We start from the raw sequence: 15,558 nt of genomic DNA, 5'->3' as shown, positions 1-15,558 counted from the left end.
ACTTACATGACTACGACTGTGGTACACCAATGACCCAAGACACACAGACGGGGCTGGCAGGTGTCAGAGAGCAGTGAGCGATCACCTCTTACTGCAACCTTCTTCCTTCTCTTTCTTTTACTTTCTCCTTTTGCTCTTTTCCTTGCTTTTCTTTCTTTTCCTTTCTTTTCTTTTCTTTTTCCTCCTTTTTTGACCCTTCATCAAAGGAATAACTGGTGTAGCAAGTTGCACCTTTTTCTCCACAAATTACCTCCAAGTATTCTCCTTGGTCAGATATTTTAGCAGAGATCATAAAATCCTGATGCTAACAGTGATGACGCTAAATAATAACATGAGGAATGGAGAAATACATGAACTTAATAAATACAGTGAACTCTATGGAACATTCCAAGGAATGTAAGTCAAGACCCCAGTTTTTTTTTTTTGTTTTATTTTAATTTTTTTTTTCAACGTTTTTTATTTATTTTTGGGACAGAGACAGAGCATGAACGGGGGAGGGGCAGAGAGAGAGGGAGACACAGAATCGGAAACAGGCTCCAGGCTCTGAGCCATCAGCCCAGAGCCCGACGCGGGGCTCGAACTCACGGACGGCGAGATCGTGACCTGGCTGAAGTCGGACGCTTAACCGACTGCGCCACCCAGGTGCCCCAAGACCCCAGTTTAATTGCCAGCACTTCTACTAACTCCAAAAGTATATTTTTTAACAAGTCATTTAATCTTTCTGAAATATGTTTTATGTCCATAAAGGAAGTTAGGAGAAAAAATTAAAATGCACAATCAGGGTTTATTATGCTATCACACTATTGTAGAAGATACATACTAGCACAAAGCAACATGAATACAGAAATGCTGTTAAGATATTAAGAAGGTACACATCCTACAGTTTTTTCTTTTTAACATTTATTTTTGAAAGAGAGAGAAAGAGAGAGAGCGTGAGCAGGGGAGGGGTAGAGAGTGGGTGAAAGAGGATCTGAAGCAGGCTCTGCCGATAGCAGTGAGCCTAACATAGGGCTCTAAATCGCGAACCATGAGACCATGGCCTGAGCCAGTCGGACACTCAACCAACTGAGCCACCCAGGAGCCCCCATACAGTTTTCTAAGAAAACTATGATGTAAAAATATATACTAGGACCATTTCACAAATACACTAAAGAATCATATAGGTGCTAAGGGGACAAAAATCCCTTACAGAAATAGAAAAAACTGACTAGTAGTTAATTAGGTATGACTGGCTTATTAAATGCCTATTATGTACAAGCCACCCAGTGGCTGCTGTTGTCAAGGAATGTACAGACCAGTTTAGATATTTTACTTACTGTTAAAGAACTGGTAAATCCAAACTATGACAAGTAATCTATTTAAACTCAGTTTCTAAAATGGGCCCTGAACACATGGAGCTTGATCATGAATGACTGCTGGGCCTTCAAAAAGCCTGGCGGACTAACAGAACACTAAGTTACAGAGGGAGGCAGGTGTCCCACTGAAATTCACTGTCGCCAATGGTGTGGCAATGGTGATCTTGGACAAGTTGTTTCACCTAATCTCTGCTTTATTTTTTTCACTTACAAAACTGAGGGCTGAGATGAACTGACCTCTAAAGTCCTTTCAAATTCTATTTATGATTTTTACTAAAAAGATATTACATATAATTTGCTAGGAGTTAAAGAACTGAAAGTACATCCTATAATAGAGTTTGCACCTCTTGAAAGAGGGAATATCTTTGACAATTAAAGAGGTTTGTTTGTTTTGACAATTAAAGAGGTTTTTAAGAGGGATGTTTTTAAATTATTCACAGATCCTAGATGACTCAGTGGCAGACTGCATGCTTTACAAGTTCAGGTACAGAAAACAAAAGTGCCTATTAAATAACAAGTTGTTTAGTGCTGCTTTCCTCCCAAACCAGACATTTGACAGGAATACTTCTATCCCATAAATGTCATCTGCCTTCTGGGGTGATCTCACCTTTGCCCCCTTCCTGCAGCTCCCTCAAAATTCCACAGCCCAGAGCTATGGCAGTGGGGATTTTGCTGAAAATTCTGTAAAATCCTTGCCTCATACTAGCCAGGAACTACAGGAAAAGAAGGAGGTTAGGACAGAGTTCCCTTTCTTCTCTCTATAAATCGCATCAGTCTTCAAGGTCTGCTCTTTGCCCCAAATATTTTTTTAATCCATTCACTACTCTTTCCCCTGCAAGCCTCTTCCTAAATTCTGGCTGCCCTTATCTCTCTGCGGGATTACATCTAATTGGTCTATCCTATTTCGGTGCTTTTTCAGTGCATTCCCCACACTAAAGTCTTCTGAACACACAATCTTTTGACCCGCAGTCATAAGGTGCCCCCTTCTCTAGTTCCCTAGTAAACATTTATGGTCTGTTCCCTCCATCTGGAATAGTATGTTCCTGTCCTTTAATTGAAAAACTCAGTTTTCAGTGTTTAAGTACTAAATTTTTAATTAATAGCTTAGGCATAACTTCCTCCTGACTCCCCAGATTTGGGTTGGTGCCTCTTCTAGTTGTTCCCTTAGCACTCTGTTCTTTCACCTGCTTGGCCTTTATGTACTATACACACACTACTTTAAAACTATTTCCTCCACTAGAGGATAAAGCCTGTTGCAAAGATTGAATCTTGTCACAGGTGAATCTTCACAACTTGCACAGTGCCCAGTACACAGGATGTAAGCTACACATGCTAGATGAATAGGATAAAGTCAGGGGTAGGTGAAGGATAGAAAAGACAAATTCCTACCCATTAGCCTTCAAAATGATTTCAAACAACCATATCCAGATTGTTGATTATTACTTATTTCAATATGTTTGTGTACATCTGCTATTTGCCAGTTAATGTGTCAGAGCTTGTGACGTAATGGTAGAACAGACACAGTCTCAACCCTTGTGGAGACTATAATGTTGTGTGGTGGGGGGCGGGGAAGAATGCACTATATAAAATAATAAGCAGGCAATAATAGGTGCAACGAGGGATACGCAAGGGGAAATTCAAGGCATTATTCTTAACACTAGACCTCAGGAGGTCGGAGAAGGCTTCGTGGAGAGGTACTATCTAAGTGGCTACCTGAAGGACTAGCAGTGTCAGATTGGTAGAGAACGGTGAGAATGGCATTCCAAGGACAGGGTGAGCAGCTGCAAGGCCTGAAGGTGCAAGGACAACAGGCTGGAAAGGAAACAGGAGACCAGTGGTAAAGCCCCTAATAGCCAAGTTGGGGAAGCTGCATTTTATCAACATTATTTTATGTTAATGGGGAGTCACTGGACAGTTTTTAGAAAAGAACTAATCAAATGTGCATTTGTGACAGCCTGTTCTGGCCATATTCACAATAGATTTGAGGGTGAAAAGACTTGAGGCTTAGAGACCAGTTAAGATGACTGTTAAATGATTATTAAAGTGATCAATGAGAAAATAATGATGGTCTAAATTATAAAGATATCAGCAGGGCTGGAGAAAAATAGGTATCTTTAAAGCTACGAAGAAGTAGAACTGACACGATTTAGGGAGAAATAAGCCAAGAATAACTGAACTGAGTGGATGATAACCCAATTTGCTGAAATAGGAAACACAAGCAGTGATACAGGTTTGAAGGGAAAGGTAATGACCACAGTAGTTTTAGAGATCTGAGGCTCCGATGAGACAGCTAGAGTTTGTAGGCAGGTGTGTGGAGATATAGGAGAGACAATCTGAGTGTAGATTTTGAATGTGGGGTCCCTCTCCTAGGACTAATCTATTTTAAATCTACCTGCTCTACCTAAATGCTAAGATCAGGAAGGCAGTGAACTAAACAAGATCAGTAGATCCTGTCCATTTACAACATACTCAGCTTTCTTTGTAGCAACATAATCTTACTGTCCTACTTTTCCCGTTCCAGCTACCATGGCTGTTCAATGGTTATGTTCACTGACATCACACACATCTGTGGGTTTCCAGTCTTCCTATAATGTGGTCTTCACATCTCAGTCCTGTAGTCTCACTGTTCTTCTCTGCTAGTGGTTTCCACACTTGAGCGTTTATCATGATCGCTTGTACTTCTTAGACTACAGTGTCTCAGTTCCAGAGTTTCTGATTCAGTAGGCCTGGAACGAGAGCCAAGAATTTGCATTTCTAACCAGTTTCCTGGCGATGTTGAGAATGAGTGGGCTGGTCCATTCCAAAGCAAACTTCGTGATTTTTCTGGCACATCTATCATCCATATGGCGCCGTGCTGCCTGCCTGCCCTTTCACTCTTTTCTGTTTAGTTCTCATTTCTACATCCACAGTGGATATTAGAAATCCTGCACGGTCTTTGGCTTTCCCTTTCTTCGGTTAAAGTAGACCTTGTGAGATTAGAGATCACACACTCTATGACCATCGATATATCCTAGACCTGCTAGGTGCTTGGGATGCAGAGATAAAAAACCATCCTAGGGTGCCTGGGTGGCTCAGTTGGTTAAGTGTCCAACTCTTGATTTTGGCTGAGGTCATGATCTCACGGTTCGTGGGTTCAACCCCTGCATTGGGCTCTGTGCTGACAGTGAGGAGCCTGCTTGGGATTCATTCTCTCTCTCTCTCTCTCTCTCTCTCTCTCTCTCAAAATAAAAAAAATAAACTTAAAAAAAAATTTTTTTTTTAAATCCTTATTCTCACTTCAGGACCCTAACCAAGGTCTAGCAAGGGTGGCAAGCAAGTAAACAGACAACTAGGTTAGTAACAGAGGTATATGGTATCACAGGTCCTCAAAGAGAATATATATAACACTTTGAAGTTATCTCAGTAGAAAAAGAATTCCAAAATTCATGCAAAAAATCATCAGTAAGATTTTTTTTTCACTTTTTTCTGCAGGTAAAAAATTTTCTAACTTACATCAGTTATGTAATTGAGGAAAAAACTATAACTTAAAAAAAAAAAAAAACCCGTAAGCAAAACCAAAAGTGTATTTGCCTACACTTACAAATCACCGGTTTCTCACCTCATCATTACCTCTGGAATAAAGTACAAACGTCTCAGACCTAACCTAGTCAATTCTGTCTCCAGCTCTTGAATTCCATGCCATCCTTCAGTCCTGACTCTTGTGCCTTTTCTCAGGCACCTAAACACTTACCTTTTCTCCCAACTATCCCCACTGCCCTCAACTCTCTGCCCTTCACATTCCAACTCTATTTCAACATTTTTTGTGAAACCTTCAAAACTATCTCCAACTCCTATTATCACCACCTTCAACTCTGGCAGCGATGGTCTGTGCCACTCACTTGAGCCCTCAACCACCTGTCCTGTAATTTCAGTCACGTCAGTGCATCTTCTTTCCCTGAACCAGTTAAGGAAAAGTGCCTTATCTTATACTTTTTGCTCAAAGCACCCACCACCTACAAAGTGACTGATTTCTAGCTAAGTCTTCCTCATGCAAAATTCTACAATCATCCATGGTATGTGGACATATGGCAAATGTGACTACTATAATAGTGGCTACAACTCTGCATCTTCCCCAGATTTCACCTTCTGTGGTCAGCAAGATAAGGGAAGCTCTCTTATTGTCAAATAACCCTTGAAAAGCTCTGACCTTACTGTACATGGATATAAGTCCACACTACCAGTTCCCTCCTCTTACGTCTCTCACACCCCCAAAACTGGACTGGATCGATTATTTTTTTCAGTTGAGTATCAGATGAAATCTATGGCTTACTACGTTGGAGGATGAGTTGTGCCAATTTATGTATCTTTAAATACTAGAGTCATCATCAGTTCTGCATTGTGGTTGATGAGTACGTTATTAATTATAGAGTTTACCACAAAGATGGGCTCATTGTAGCTGCTCAATAAATATTTGTTGAATCTATGTGCAACGGAATGAGTAGCTTGGTAGTTAATGAGTGTACTGACTGAATACTGTAGGAAAGCATCTAGATGAACTGGATGGTGAAGGGAGCCTTCTCTGTTCAGGTTCCTTACTTATATTTAGTGAAAAACTGGTCAGAGGGAGTGGTTTCTCAGAAGAATCATCTATTTCAAATACCTCATTTCTGGAGGAATCATATTTAACATTTAGCAAAGACAGGAATTTTTAATGGCTGCCAGAAAAGGAGACTTAACACACTCTCTAACCAATCCAATATTTAACAATCCTTATTATCGAAAAATTCTTTCTTATCCCTTCTGTTACAGTTTAACTTTTTTTTTTTTTCCCTTTCCTCTTTTTCTCCCCAGGCCTGGCCTCATTGTAGATTAAGAACAGCTGGGCTCGATCTCCTCCCTACGTAATGGACCAAAAGACTATCATTAAACTGTTCTTCAGCCTTTGCTTTTCCAGATGAATAATTTCTCTATTTTTTTGTTTTAGGTTTTACTTTCCAACATTTTAGTCATTTTTGTGACTTCTTTTAGTTGTAAACATAGAACAGACACTGTCCGTTACACACCATAGTAAGTTCAAGTGGAATACCCCTCCCTATGCTCTACATTCCTATTTAGGCAACTGTGACAGAGTAGAAAAAAGCAGATTTAAAACCAATCAGACCTGAGCTCAAGTTCCAGCTTTGTCACTTACTTGCTATGTGATCTTAAAAAAAAAAGTCATTACCCTCGGATTCTTCACAAAGTTGGAAATAACAGCTACCACACAAAGTTGTTGAGATTAAACCAGATAATGTTATGAAAGTGGTTTGGAAACTGGCAAGTATTATTATTACTATATTATTGCTTCTTTGGCTAGGGATGGGCATAAGAAGAAAAAGACTCTGAGTTGTTTTTGGCAAATTTATTTCAAAAGACTGAAATCTTCATTATTACTCATACTAATGCCTCCATCAACCTGCGGTCAAGGGATTTTTTTTTTTTTTTCCAGGAAATACTGACTACAAAATTAAAATATAATTGTGGCAGTTAAATAGTGAACATGACATCACTATGATGTGTACGTGTATGGGGGCTAGGCGAGAAGGGGCAGGGACATGGTTCAGTGAGACTCATCACACTCTTGTATCTTATCTGAAAGGAGATGATGGAGGAGGAATTCTGAGAGAATGAGGATGGGTCCCAGCAGGACCCTCTCCCTTGGTTATTTAACCCTCATCAATATGGTAATGCCTGTCATTTGGAAGTAAGAAAACTTCAGGAATGCACACTGATTATCTGACCCTAGGGTGCTTTGCTGAACAGGACATGGTACAGGCAGTCCAGATGGGCATCCAACCTTAGTTCATCACCAACATGTGACATTCCATTCCTCTTCCTTTTGTTTCCCTTTTTGCGCAGATACAGTTATTCTAGAATGTCGGCTTTAGAGAAGGGGAAGGCCCTGGAGTAGAAGAAACTGATAAAACAGAAATAACTAGAAATTCAATTAATCTGACTATAGAATCCTCTTCCCTCCACTGCTGTACAACAATAATTGTTCAGAACAGGTGTGAAGCATTGCAAAATGTCATAAATACCTGTAAAAGTCACATAAAGTTATTCTCAATATAATGTAAGGAGAGTGTTTTAGTGAATCCTAATTCTCTGACAAGTGGCTCAATTTAACCAACATTTTTTGAGCACTTACCAAATGCCAGGCAATTTCCTAGGTACCAGGAATTCAATCCAAAAATTTAACTCTCAGTTAACTTCCTTTTAGTCAATCATTTTTAAAGAAATAGGATGCTACTATGATCAGGACTAGCCATTGATCTCTGAAGCAAAGAATGAATCTTGAAATGTGAAGGATCACAAAACTCTCCAGGCAGAAAAGAAAAAAAGGTCATTTAAGACACAAGAACAGGTTGTGTGCAAACCCCAGAAATGTGCAAGCCATGAAACATGGCCATAGTTTATCTGGGAGATATTGGGATGGGTTCCAACGTGAGCTGCATCCGTGGTTATTTAATTCCCATCACTGTGCTGTGCTTGTTACCTACAAGCAAAGAATCAAGTCATCTGCTGTGACTAAGCACAACAAGCTGACAGGACAGACTGGCTGAAGAGTTAACCCACTGCAAAAAGCCCACTTTAAGGAAACTGCAGTGATTTCATAAACATGAATAATCATTGAAGAGAAGAGACATAACAAGATATATTTTTAAAAGATTACTCTGATAGCAGAATTCAAGAAGACTGAAGAAAATGAAGGCTGCAGTTCATGAAGACCAGTTCTAGGATTCTTGCAACAATGCAAGGCCCTTAACTGAGGTGTTAATAACTTTCTGAACAACTTAAAGTAATGAACTAAAGTAATGAAAGTTAAGAACTAATAAAAATCAAAAGAAGATTACAGCATCCCTGCATTTTTGAATCAAAAAACCCCAATCCTTTTTTGGTAAACCAATACCTTCCTGACTCTGGTATAGTGATTGCCATCCACTCCCAACTAATAGCCAGTCTATTTCAGGAATTTAATTTAAGTAAGGTTTAACAATCCCCATATTATTGGGTTTTGTAGTTTAGTATCTAGGTTCTCAAAAGTAGGCTCCAACTTGAATAGTTTAAAAAAAATACAAAACAATCTTTTTTTTTTTTTTTTTAAAGCTGGGATTGTTCAGCATTGAAACAAACACCATCAGATTTAATTCAAATTGATTTTTCCAAAATGCTAAAAACAGGCAATACCTTTTCCTATTCTACCATGAAATTTCATTCTTCTAATACACAATTCTATAACTCCCTTCCCAATCCCCACCTCCCAAACCATACTAATTTAAGATCTAAAGGGCCAACCAGGGGGATATATTTATGGTCATGCAAAGAGACTTTTAAAAATAATTAGAAGTATAATTGGCACTAAACAATATGTGTCTAGTGAAGGACACTACTATGTTAAGAGTATGTGAAAAAGATGCTAAAGGCAAAGTATAGCATCTACAGGTTAGTGTAATTAACCTGTCACATGCATATGTTTAAGACAAAATGATCTAAAAAAAAAAAAGACAAAATGATCTAACACTAAAAACTATTAAAAAGGTCTCCTGCTAACATTTTATCACAAGTCACACTGCTTTTCTTTCACAGAAAAAAGAAAAAAACCCGAAATTCATTTACTAAGAGCTTATCCCTTAAATAACTACTCTTTTCCTTTTATGCTTTCCATTCCCCCAAATAAAACTTTGTCACCTATATCACATTCCAAACCCAAATCAAATGATTGCATCTCACTAAAGAAGGAAGAATTTTCAGGATGTATTTCAGAGCTTTTATTGAGTATAGTACAAATTATGAATGAATATATTTTATTTAAAACATGTTATTGACAGAAATCTATCAATAATAATGTGGGTATTGTCAAGGGCTTGTCAATATTAATGTAATTATGATTAAGGGGATAACATGGATTTTTAGCTATAATACCAAGTAACATCTCCTACATTGCTGCTATCAATATACACATTATTATTGACCTGTTCCGAGACTCTCAGTACTAGATGTATTACCATTAGGCATATTTGTCAATGCATGCTGCCTACAAAAATTCTACATTTAAATTTACAGTCCTGTAAACTCTGTCAGCAGAAACATGTGATTCCCAAGTAATCTCTAAGGTATCAAACCATCTGTGCAACCACTGCCAGGCCATCCTTTCCCAGATCCACAACAATCAACTAATTTTTAGTATGACAATGTCACTGCCACCCTATCCCAAAGGTTCTAGTAATCAAAATGGATGAGACAATACATTCATTTTTTCCTCTTAGGTTTGAAAAAATTTTAAATGAATGGTTTCATATTATGAGGTTATGTGAATAAAGTTCTATAACTGGAGATCTTAAGCTTTGAACCTACACCTTACTATTTTATTTCCTTTGTGTAGTCAGATAGATTTACTGTCCATTGTATTGAAATCAATACTAATAAGTGGGACATGCATCAAAGAGGGATTTAACAGGACACCGATTCCCAGAGCACATTTCAAACACGAGCAAAAGAGAAAAAGCTATGACTGAGATCCATTAGGACACTGCGACCTCTGGCCCTGTGAATAGGCCCAGAAGTCAACAACAAGAAGTTCAAATCCCACTTCTGCCACAGGCTTGCGAAATGACTTGTCACTATTCTGTTGTTCCTCTCTTTCATCAAATATAAACTAAGTTTCAATAGTTTATAGATATCCAATGCTACAAATCCCAATTGTACTCTTTGGGGTATGGACAAGACGTGTGAAATTTTAAAATTCTGTTGTGGACACTAAATTCTTCTAAATTACTTTTAAATGTAACCCTCATCAAAATCCAAACAGGATTTTTCTTTTGGGGAGTGGTAATAAGTACTCAACAAAATGTTTCTAAAATATATCTGAAGGATAAACTCCACAATAGCATAAATTGCTCAAAAAGATGAACAACTTGCCCTACCAGATGAGAATATATATATATGTATATATACATACCCACTATATATATACATATATGCTCTCTCTCTCTATATATATATATACATATTATACATGTTTTTTTTTTAATTCAGGAAGAAAAGGAAACTCAACTCAAATACTACAATCTTCAAGACTATAGTGAGTCTTACACAATTGAGCATTCTCCCTATTATATTTATAATGTACTTATTCAAGTACCTAAAACAAACAGAAAAGTTTCCCTCTGGTTTTTTCAAACCTTAAAACAGAATTTCCAATATGTTGGCCTAGCTTTACAAATACATTTTTAAGAGAAAAGCATGGCACTCATAATCTTTTCTTTCAGAAAGTTGATACTTCTGAGTCTTTAAGAGAGAATGCATGTTGTGAAAATAAAGAGCAGATGTTTGACTGAATATGGGGAAAGAGAGTTCAACTGGTTCTGATTAGTTCTGTATTTTAGCCCAGGTTCATCAACAGGCTGTGTGCCTCTGGACAAGTCATTTTACCACACTATACTCCCTAGGAGTTAAGAGATATAAGAATCAATTTAAAAAATTAACTATGAAAAGTCTACCTATTTAGAATCCTCATAGGGACTGTTTTAGGAAAGTTTGGAAGAGGAAGAAAAAAAAAAAAGAACAGCCGTTTCCAACTGCGGAAATGGTAATGCTGGACATGAGTTTGAAAAAGGCTAGAGAAAGTAGAGAAATCAAAACAGAACATGTGAGACAAAGACACTATCATAGAGAAAAAAACCCAGCAAAGCATTATGGAAGATACTCCCTACCAATTTATGAGTTTACAACTGTAGTAAATATATACCATTTACCAGTTATCAAGTGCTAATAAGGAACTATCATGGCTAAGTATCCTTTGCAAAAATAAATATTAAATAACTTCATCCTTGCAATATTAATCAAAGAGGTTCTTTTATCATTTATGTTTTAAAACAAGGAAACAGAAGCATAGAGAGAAAGAGATTTGCTGACTCGTGTAAAATCACACACCTAGAAGTGGCAGAGCCATGCTCTGAACTAGTGTCTTCGACTGACAAGGTGGTGACGGGCCTAAAAGATGAACATAAACACTTTAGGAGCACAACATGACATACAAATAGGGCTATTTTAAAGGCTAAGCACTATTAAGAGTGTAGGCATGAACTACAGCAGAAATTACAATCCAAGGGTAAACAAAGAGCCACATGAAACACATGAAGCAACTAGATCTTTAGTATGCTATAAAATTAGAAAAAAGCTTTAGAACCTAAGAAGAGAATTTTAAATGACTTTCTTATTACTGGCATACATGTTTAATTGCATATTTTATGGCATTCAAGACAATATGGAAATATCCACAAAGCAGAAGAGGTATTATTAGCAATGGAAAAGGAAGAAGTATCACGTGATACATTATTATGTGCAAGGCATTATGTTTTCTTTACATTCTTTATCTCATATAATCCTTATCACACAGTAAGTACTATCACGTCCATTTTAAGAAGACAGAAGTTAGGCTTGAGAAGATTAAGCACCTGTTTAAGGTCAGACTGACAATCAGGAAATTTCTGGTAAACACTAGAGAAACTGTGGAACACACAAAGGGAGTTAGTAAGTAGTATGGATTCAATCCCGCAGAGCTCAAAGCTAATTTTTTTCCCCTCATGATCATTCACAAGACCAGACTGCCAGTCAAGCTCTCAGGACTGTAAAATGGGGAAAGAAAGTAAAGGAACGTGGTAAAGTTGCCCGTGTTGCCTGGGATGCATCTTGTCTACATTCTCTCTCCCTGACTCTATACACGTGGTCAGAGAACCATTCAAAGAGACTGAAAGTCAAATCTGAACAAAGGGAATATGTGGATGAAAAAAATGAGGCGTGAACATTCATTTAACTGTTATGAACACACACTATATGCAAAGCAGAGGCAATGCCAATTCATCTATTACTAGAAGGGAACGGTTATGCATCATCAAAACAGAACTACTCTACAGCTCTTGGGTATTTTTGTTTTAACCGTAAGAAGAAAACACAGATTGGATGGAATTTTATCTCACCTTATTGACAGGCAGTTAAGAAGGAAGAGCTCTGAAAAAAAAAAAAAAAAAGGAAAATATATTAAAAGAATAGAAAGCAATACAGAAAAGGGCATTTTGATTTTATAGACGGTAAAGGTTGAAAAGTTGATAAACAGTGCACAATGGGAAGAAGAGTGTGTGCTAGCCATCTTTTCCCTGCCTCCACCTCCAAGTAGAGAAATGACAGTGCTGGTATTTGCAGTGCCAGGATTACATGGGGCAAATGGAGCAGGACAGAGCTTTTCTCCAGAGGTTTCTTCCACATTCCAAAGGAACTGAAGAGGAACATGGAATGTTTAGAAACTGCTGTCATTTCACAGGAAAGAGATAAAGGGGACATCCAATTTGCTTCTAAGTTGCCCAAGATAATCAAGGGAGGAAAAAAAGGAGCAAGTGATTCAGAGCAGAACTTTTGTCCAGAAATAAAGATTGTGCATATGCCATACATTTCCTTGTGCAACAGGAACCTGAGCACAGTGGAGTGCAAGAGAGAAAGACACTTTAAAATTATGTGACGCTCTGAGGAAAACACGGGGCTAGGACTCAAAACATAAATTTGTTCATAAAAATTTGGTATTAAAATACAAGGGTAGGAGGAAGAGACAAAAATAAAGAATTATGATTCTGATCATGAAGAATTAAATTTGAAATTTGTACCCACTAAACAATGAGACAACACAGAGGTTCGAGGCTTTCAGTAATGAATTAACCATGAATTTATCTTTTACTATTTAAAAAACTGTACAAATCGAACGAATGGACATTGGATACAAATGAATACCCTAAGAAACAGAATCTTAATGCTAGAAGGAAACACAGATCATCTCCTCAAAGACATGAATTTAATTTTCTTAACAGAAAACACTTTTTCAAACAACACATAAAATAGCTGCTCTTGTAAAATATGGCTGAGAGTCGGCTTGCTTTGTTTCTCCCCTGCGTGGTTCCAGGAAATTTCTACAGGAATTCTTCTACAGAACAGATTTAAAACCACAGACTGACTGACACTCCTAATTTCTAAAAATGAAGAGATTACGACCACAAGGTAGGGTGGGTTGAAGGAAACCAGAGTCAGGACTAGCATTCAATTCTCTTGACTTAGTCTAGTATTCTCTTTACTATGTCCTGTTATTTCCATTTTCTTCCTTTTTTTTTAAGGGGGGGGGGAATACAGATATAGATATAGATACACATTATATATTACATATGTATCTATGATATGTATCTGTATTACATATATATGTAATATATACTCCGTATATATAAAAGCCCTTTTTTTGACTTTGTAAATAACTCCATTACCTCTTTTCTTTGCAATCTCCATTAAACTCTAATGTTTCTGGATACAAGTAATTGAAAATATGGGCAGATCAGAGAGAAGATAAAATGAAAAAGAAGTCAGCCATCCCAAGTTTATTTTTTTCAGGTTTATAACTAAAGTTAATGTATCAGGGGAAGATATTTAGACTGCAAATTGTAGTGTGGATAAAGTCTCAATCTCCCTGTAACTGTTTGAAATTGTTAAGGTAAAAAATTCTCAAGGGGCATCAAGACTACCAGAACGTGTTCGATGTGAACAGTCAACAACACAACTTGGTCTCGTGAAAAGCCCTTTCACTAAATGTGATGTTTTGGAAAATGGGACCTAAAGAAATAAGTGAAGAAACAATGACTTTTATTTTAAAATACCAGAAGAAAAATGTCAATTATTCTCAGTTATCAGAAATCAATGTTAAATATAAGAAACTCATTGCAAGCAATTACGCAAGAACATTCGCGACAGCTCTTCCTCCTCAAGAAAATTAAAACTAGTTCTAAGTTCACAGGCTTTCAAAAATGTTAGAAACTTAAGCATACTCAACTTATTTTTGTACCAAATATAACACTTTACATGAGCCATCCGATATTAAGTAGTTTGAACACTGCATAATTCTTTAGCCATTCATAAGGAATTAAACCTCACCAACGCCAAATGCGCGGTGATTTCGAAGTGTGTTAGTCACCTCGAGGAAGGCACAGGAACTCAAGTCTAGCAGTGTTTTTATTTTTTTTTTTCTTTTTAATGGTGCGATTCTAATTTCATTTTTAGGAGCTCGGGATTGCTTCATTGCCTTTCCCAAAAATCACACTCTGATTTGCTTTTTCCAGGAAGACAGGAAGCCAATAAACGGGGAAACTGAAGCTAAGGGCGACAGCGACAAGGTCGTGAAACTCCACGCCCTCCCAGCTGTAACCAAGACCTCAGGTTTGCACTCCGGTGCTCTCCGGCAGACACTGACCTTACGAGTCTGAGAAACGCCCCCGTTCCACGTAACTTTTTCTGAAACATTCTCTGGGAAGCCTGACTTCTCCTAGCAGAACCTGGATTACCCAGGCTTCCGGAACTCGCGGGCTTCCGGAGCGACGCAGGACCCGGAAGTGTCTGAGAAAAAAGAGGAAATTAAACAAGGAGAACTAAGCTTTAGAGCGGTGCGGAAGGCCGGGGAGGGCCCAGCAACAGCGAACGCCGGCGAACCGAAGGGCCGAAGGGCCGAAGAGCCGAAGAAGACACCCGCGCGCGGTGATTGGTCGGCTGGCCATCCGGAGAAAAACGTATCTGATTGGCAGGACAGTCACGAGCCCGTCAGCCCCGGGTCGGGGCCTCGTGGGTGAAGAGACCGCTGTGTCAAGAGGCCGCGGAGGAGTCGGCGCTCTCCGAGGGCAGGGTTTCCCTGTCCTCGGACGCCGCGGCGTTCCGCCGGACAAGCGCCGCCGAGTGGCAGCGGGGCGCCTCCGCGCCTGCCGGGCTCTCGCTAGCCCAGGGTGGAGGGCTCTCTGCGGGATGGCCTCTTGGGGAGGAAAGTCCCGGGACGGGGTGGGCGGGGGCGGCAGCTTCGGGGCTGGGGCAGCTTTGTGGCGCGTGCGTGCCGAGGGTGGGTAGCGTGTTGACCCCTGCAGGCTTAGGAAGGCCGGGAACCCCGTCTCGTTGGCCGTCAGTCCTGCGCAGCCGCGGCCCGAGAGGCCCTGCCGGCGGGCCGGACGCGCTCGCGCTTTCCGCGGGGAGCGAGCACCTGGCCGCGGGGTCCGTCTGAAACATCCAGGAGCTCTGAGAACCGCGGAAAGGCGAGGTCGCCCACCCCTGGGTAGCCGAGTTTGACTTTCTAAGACTAGGGCCTGAGGGAAGGTATTTTTTGAGCTTCACCAGG

General features: G+C 39.2%; 1 protein-coding gene across 10 annotated transcripts in view; it reads right to left on the bottom strand.

Annotated features, from left to right (window-relative positions):
* Positions 1-15,207, bottom strand: part of PEX2 (peroxisomal biogenesis factor 2) — a 119,941-nt gene extending 104,734 nt beyond the window's left edge. For 4 of the 10 annotated variants that reach the window (XR_005794150.1, XR_005794149.1, XR_005794151.1 and 1 more), the window contains exons 1-2: positions 14,653-15,207; positions 12,353-12,383 (exon numbers count right to left, since the gene is read on the bottom strand). Coding sequence is in view for 1 of the 10 variants with exons in the window: in XM_040487547.1 (XP_040343481.1) it covers positions 11,307-11,325 (19 nt within the window). In the remaining 9 variants the exon portion in view is untranslated. Of the gene's footprint in view, positions 1-3,854; positions 4,082-11,306; positions 11,367-12,352; positions 12,384-14,652 lie in introns of all 10 variants that reach the window. The other 6 variants (XM_040487547.1, XM_040487552.1, XM_040487551.1 and 3 more) reach the window with 6 other exon arrangements.
* Positions 15,208-15,558: the final 351 nt, after the last annotated feature.

This window comes from Herpailurus yagouaroundi, unplaced genomic scaffold (genome assembly GCF_014898765.1).
Source record: "Herpailurus yagouaroundi ecotype Mexico unplaced genomic scaffold, PumYag 165, whole genome shotgun sequence".
Classification (NCBI taxonomy): domain Eukaryota; kingdom Metazoa; phylum Chordata; class Mammalia; order Carnivora; family Felidae; genus Herpailurus; species Herpailurus yagouaroundi.
The sequence above is the reverse complement of the archived record's forward strand: the minus strand, read 5'-3'. Positions and strand labels throughout refer to the sequence as shown.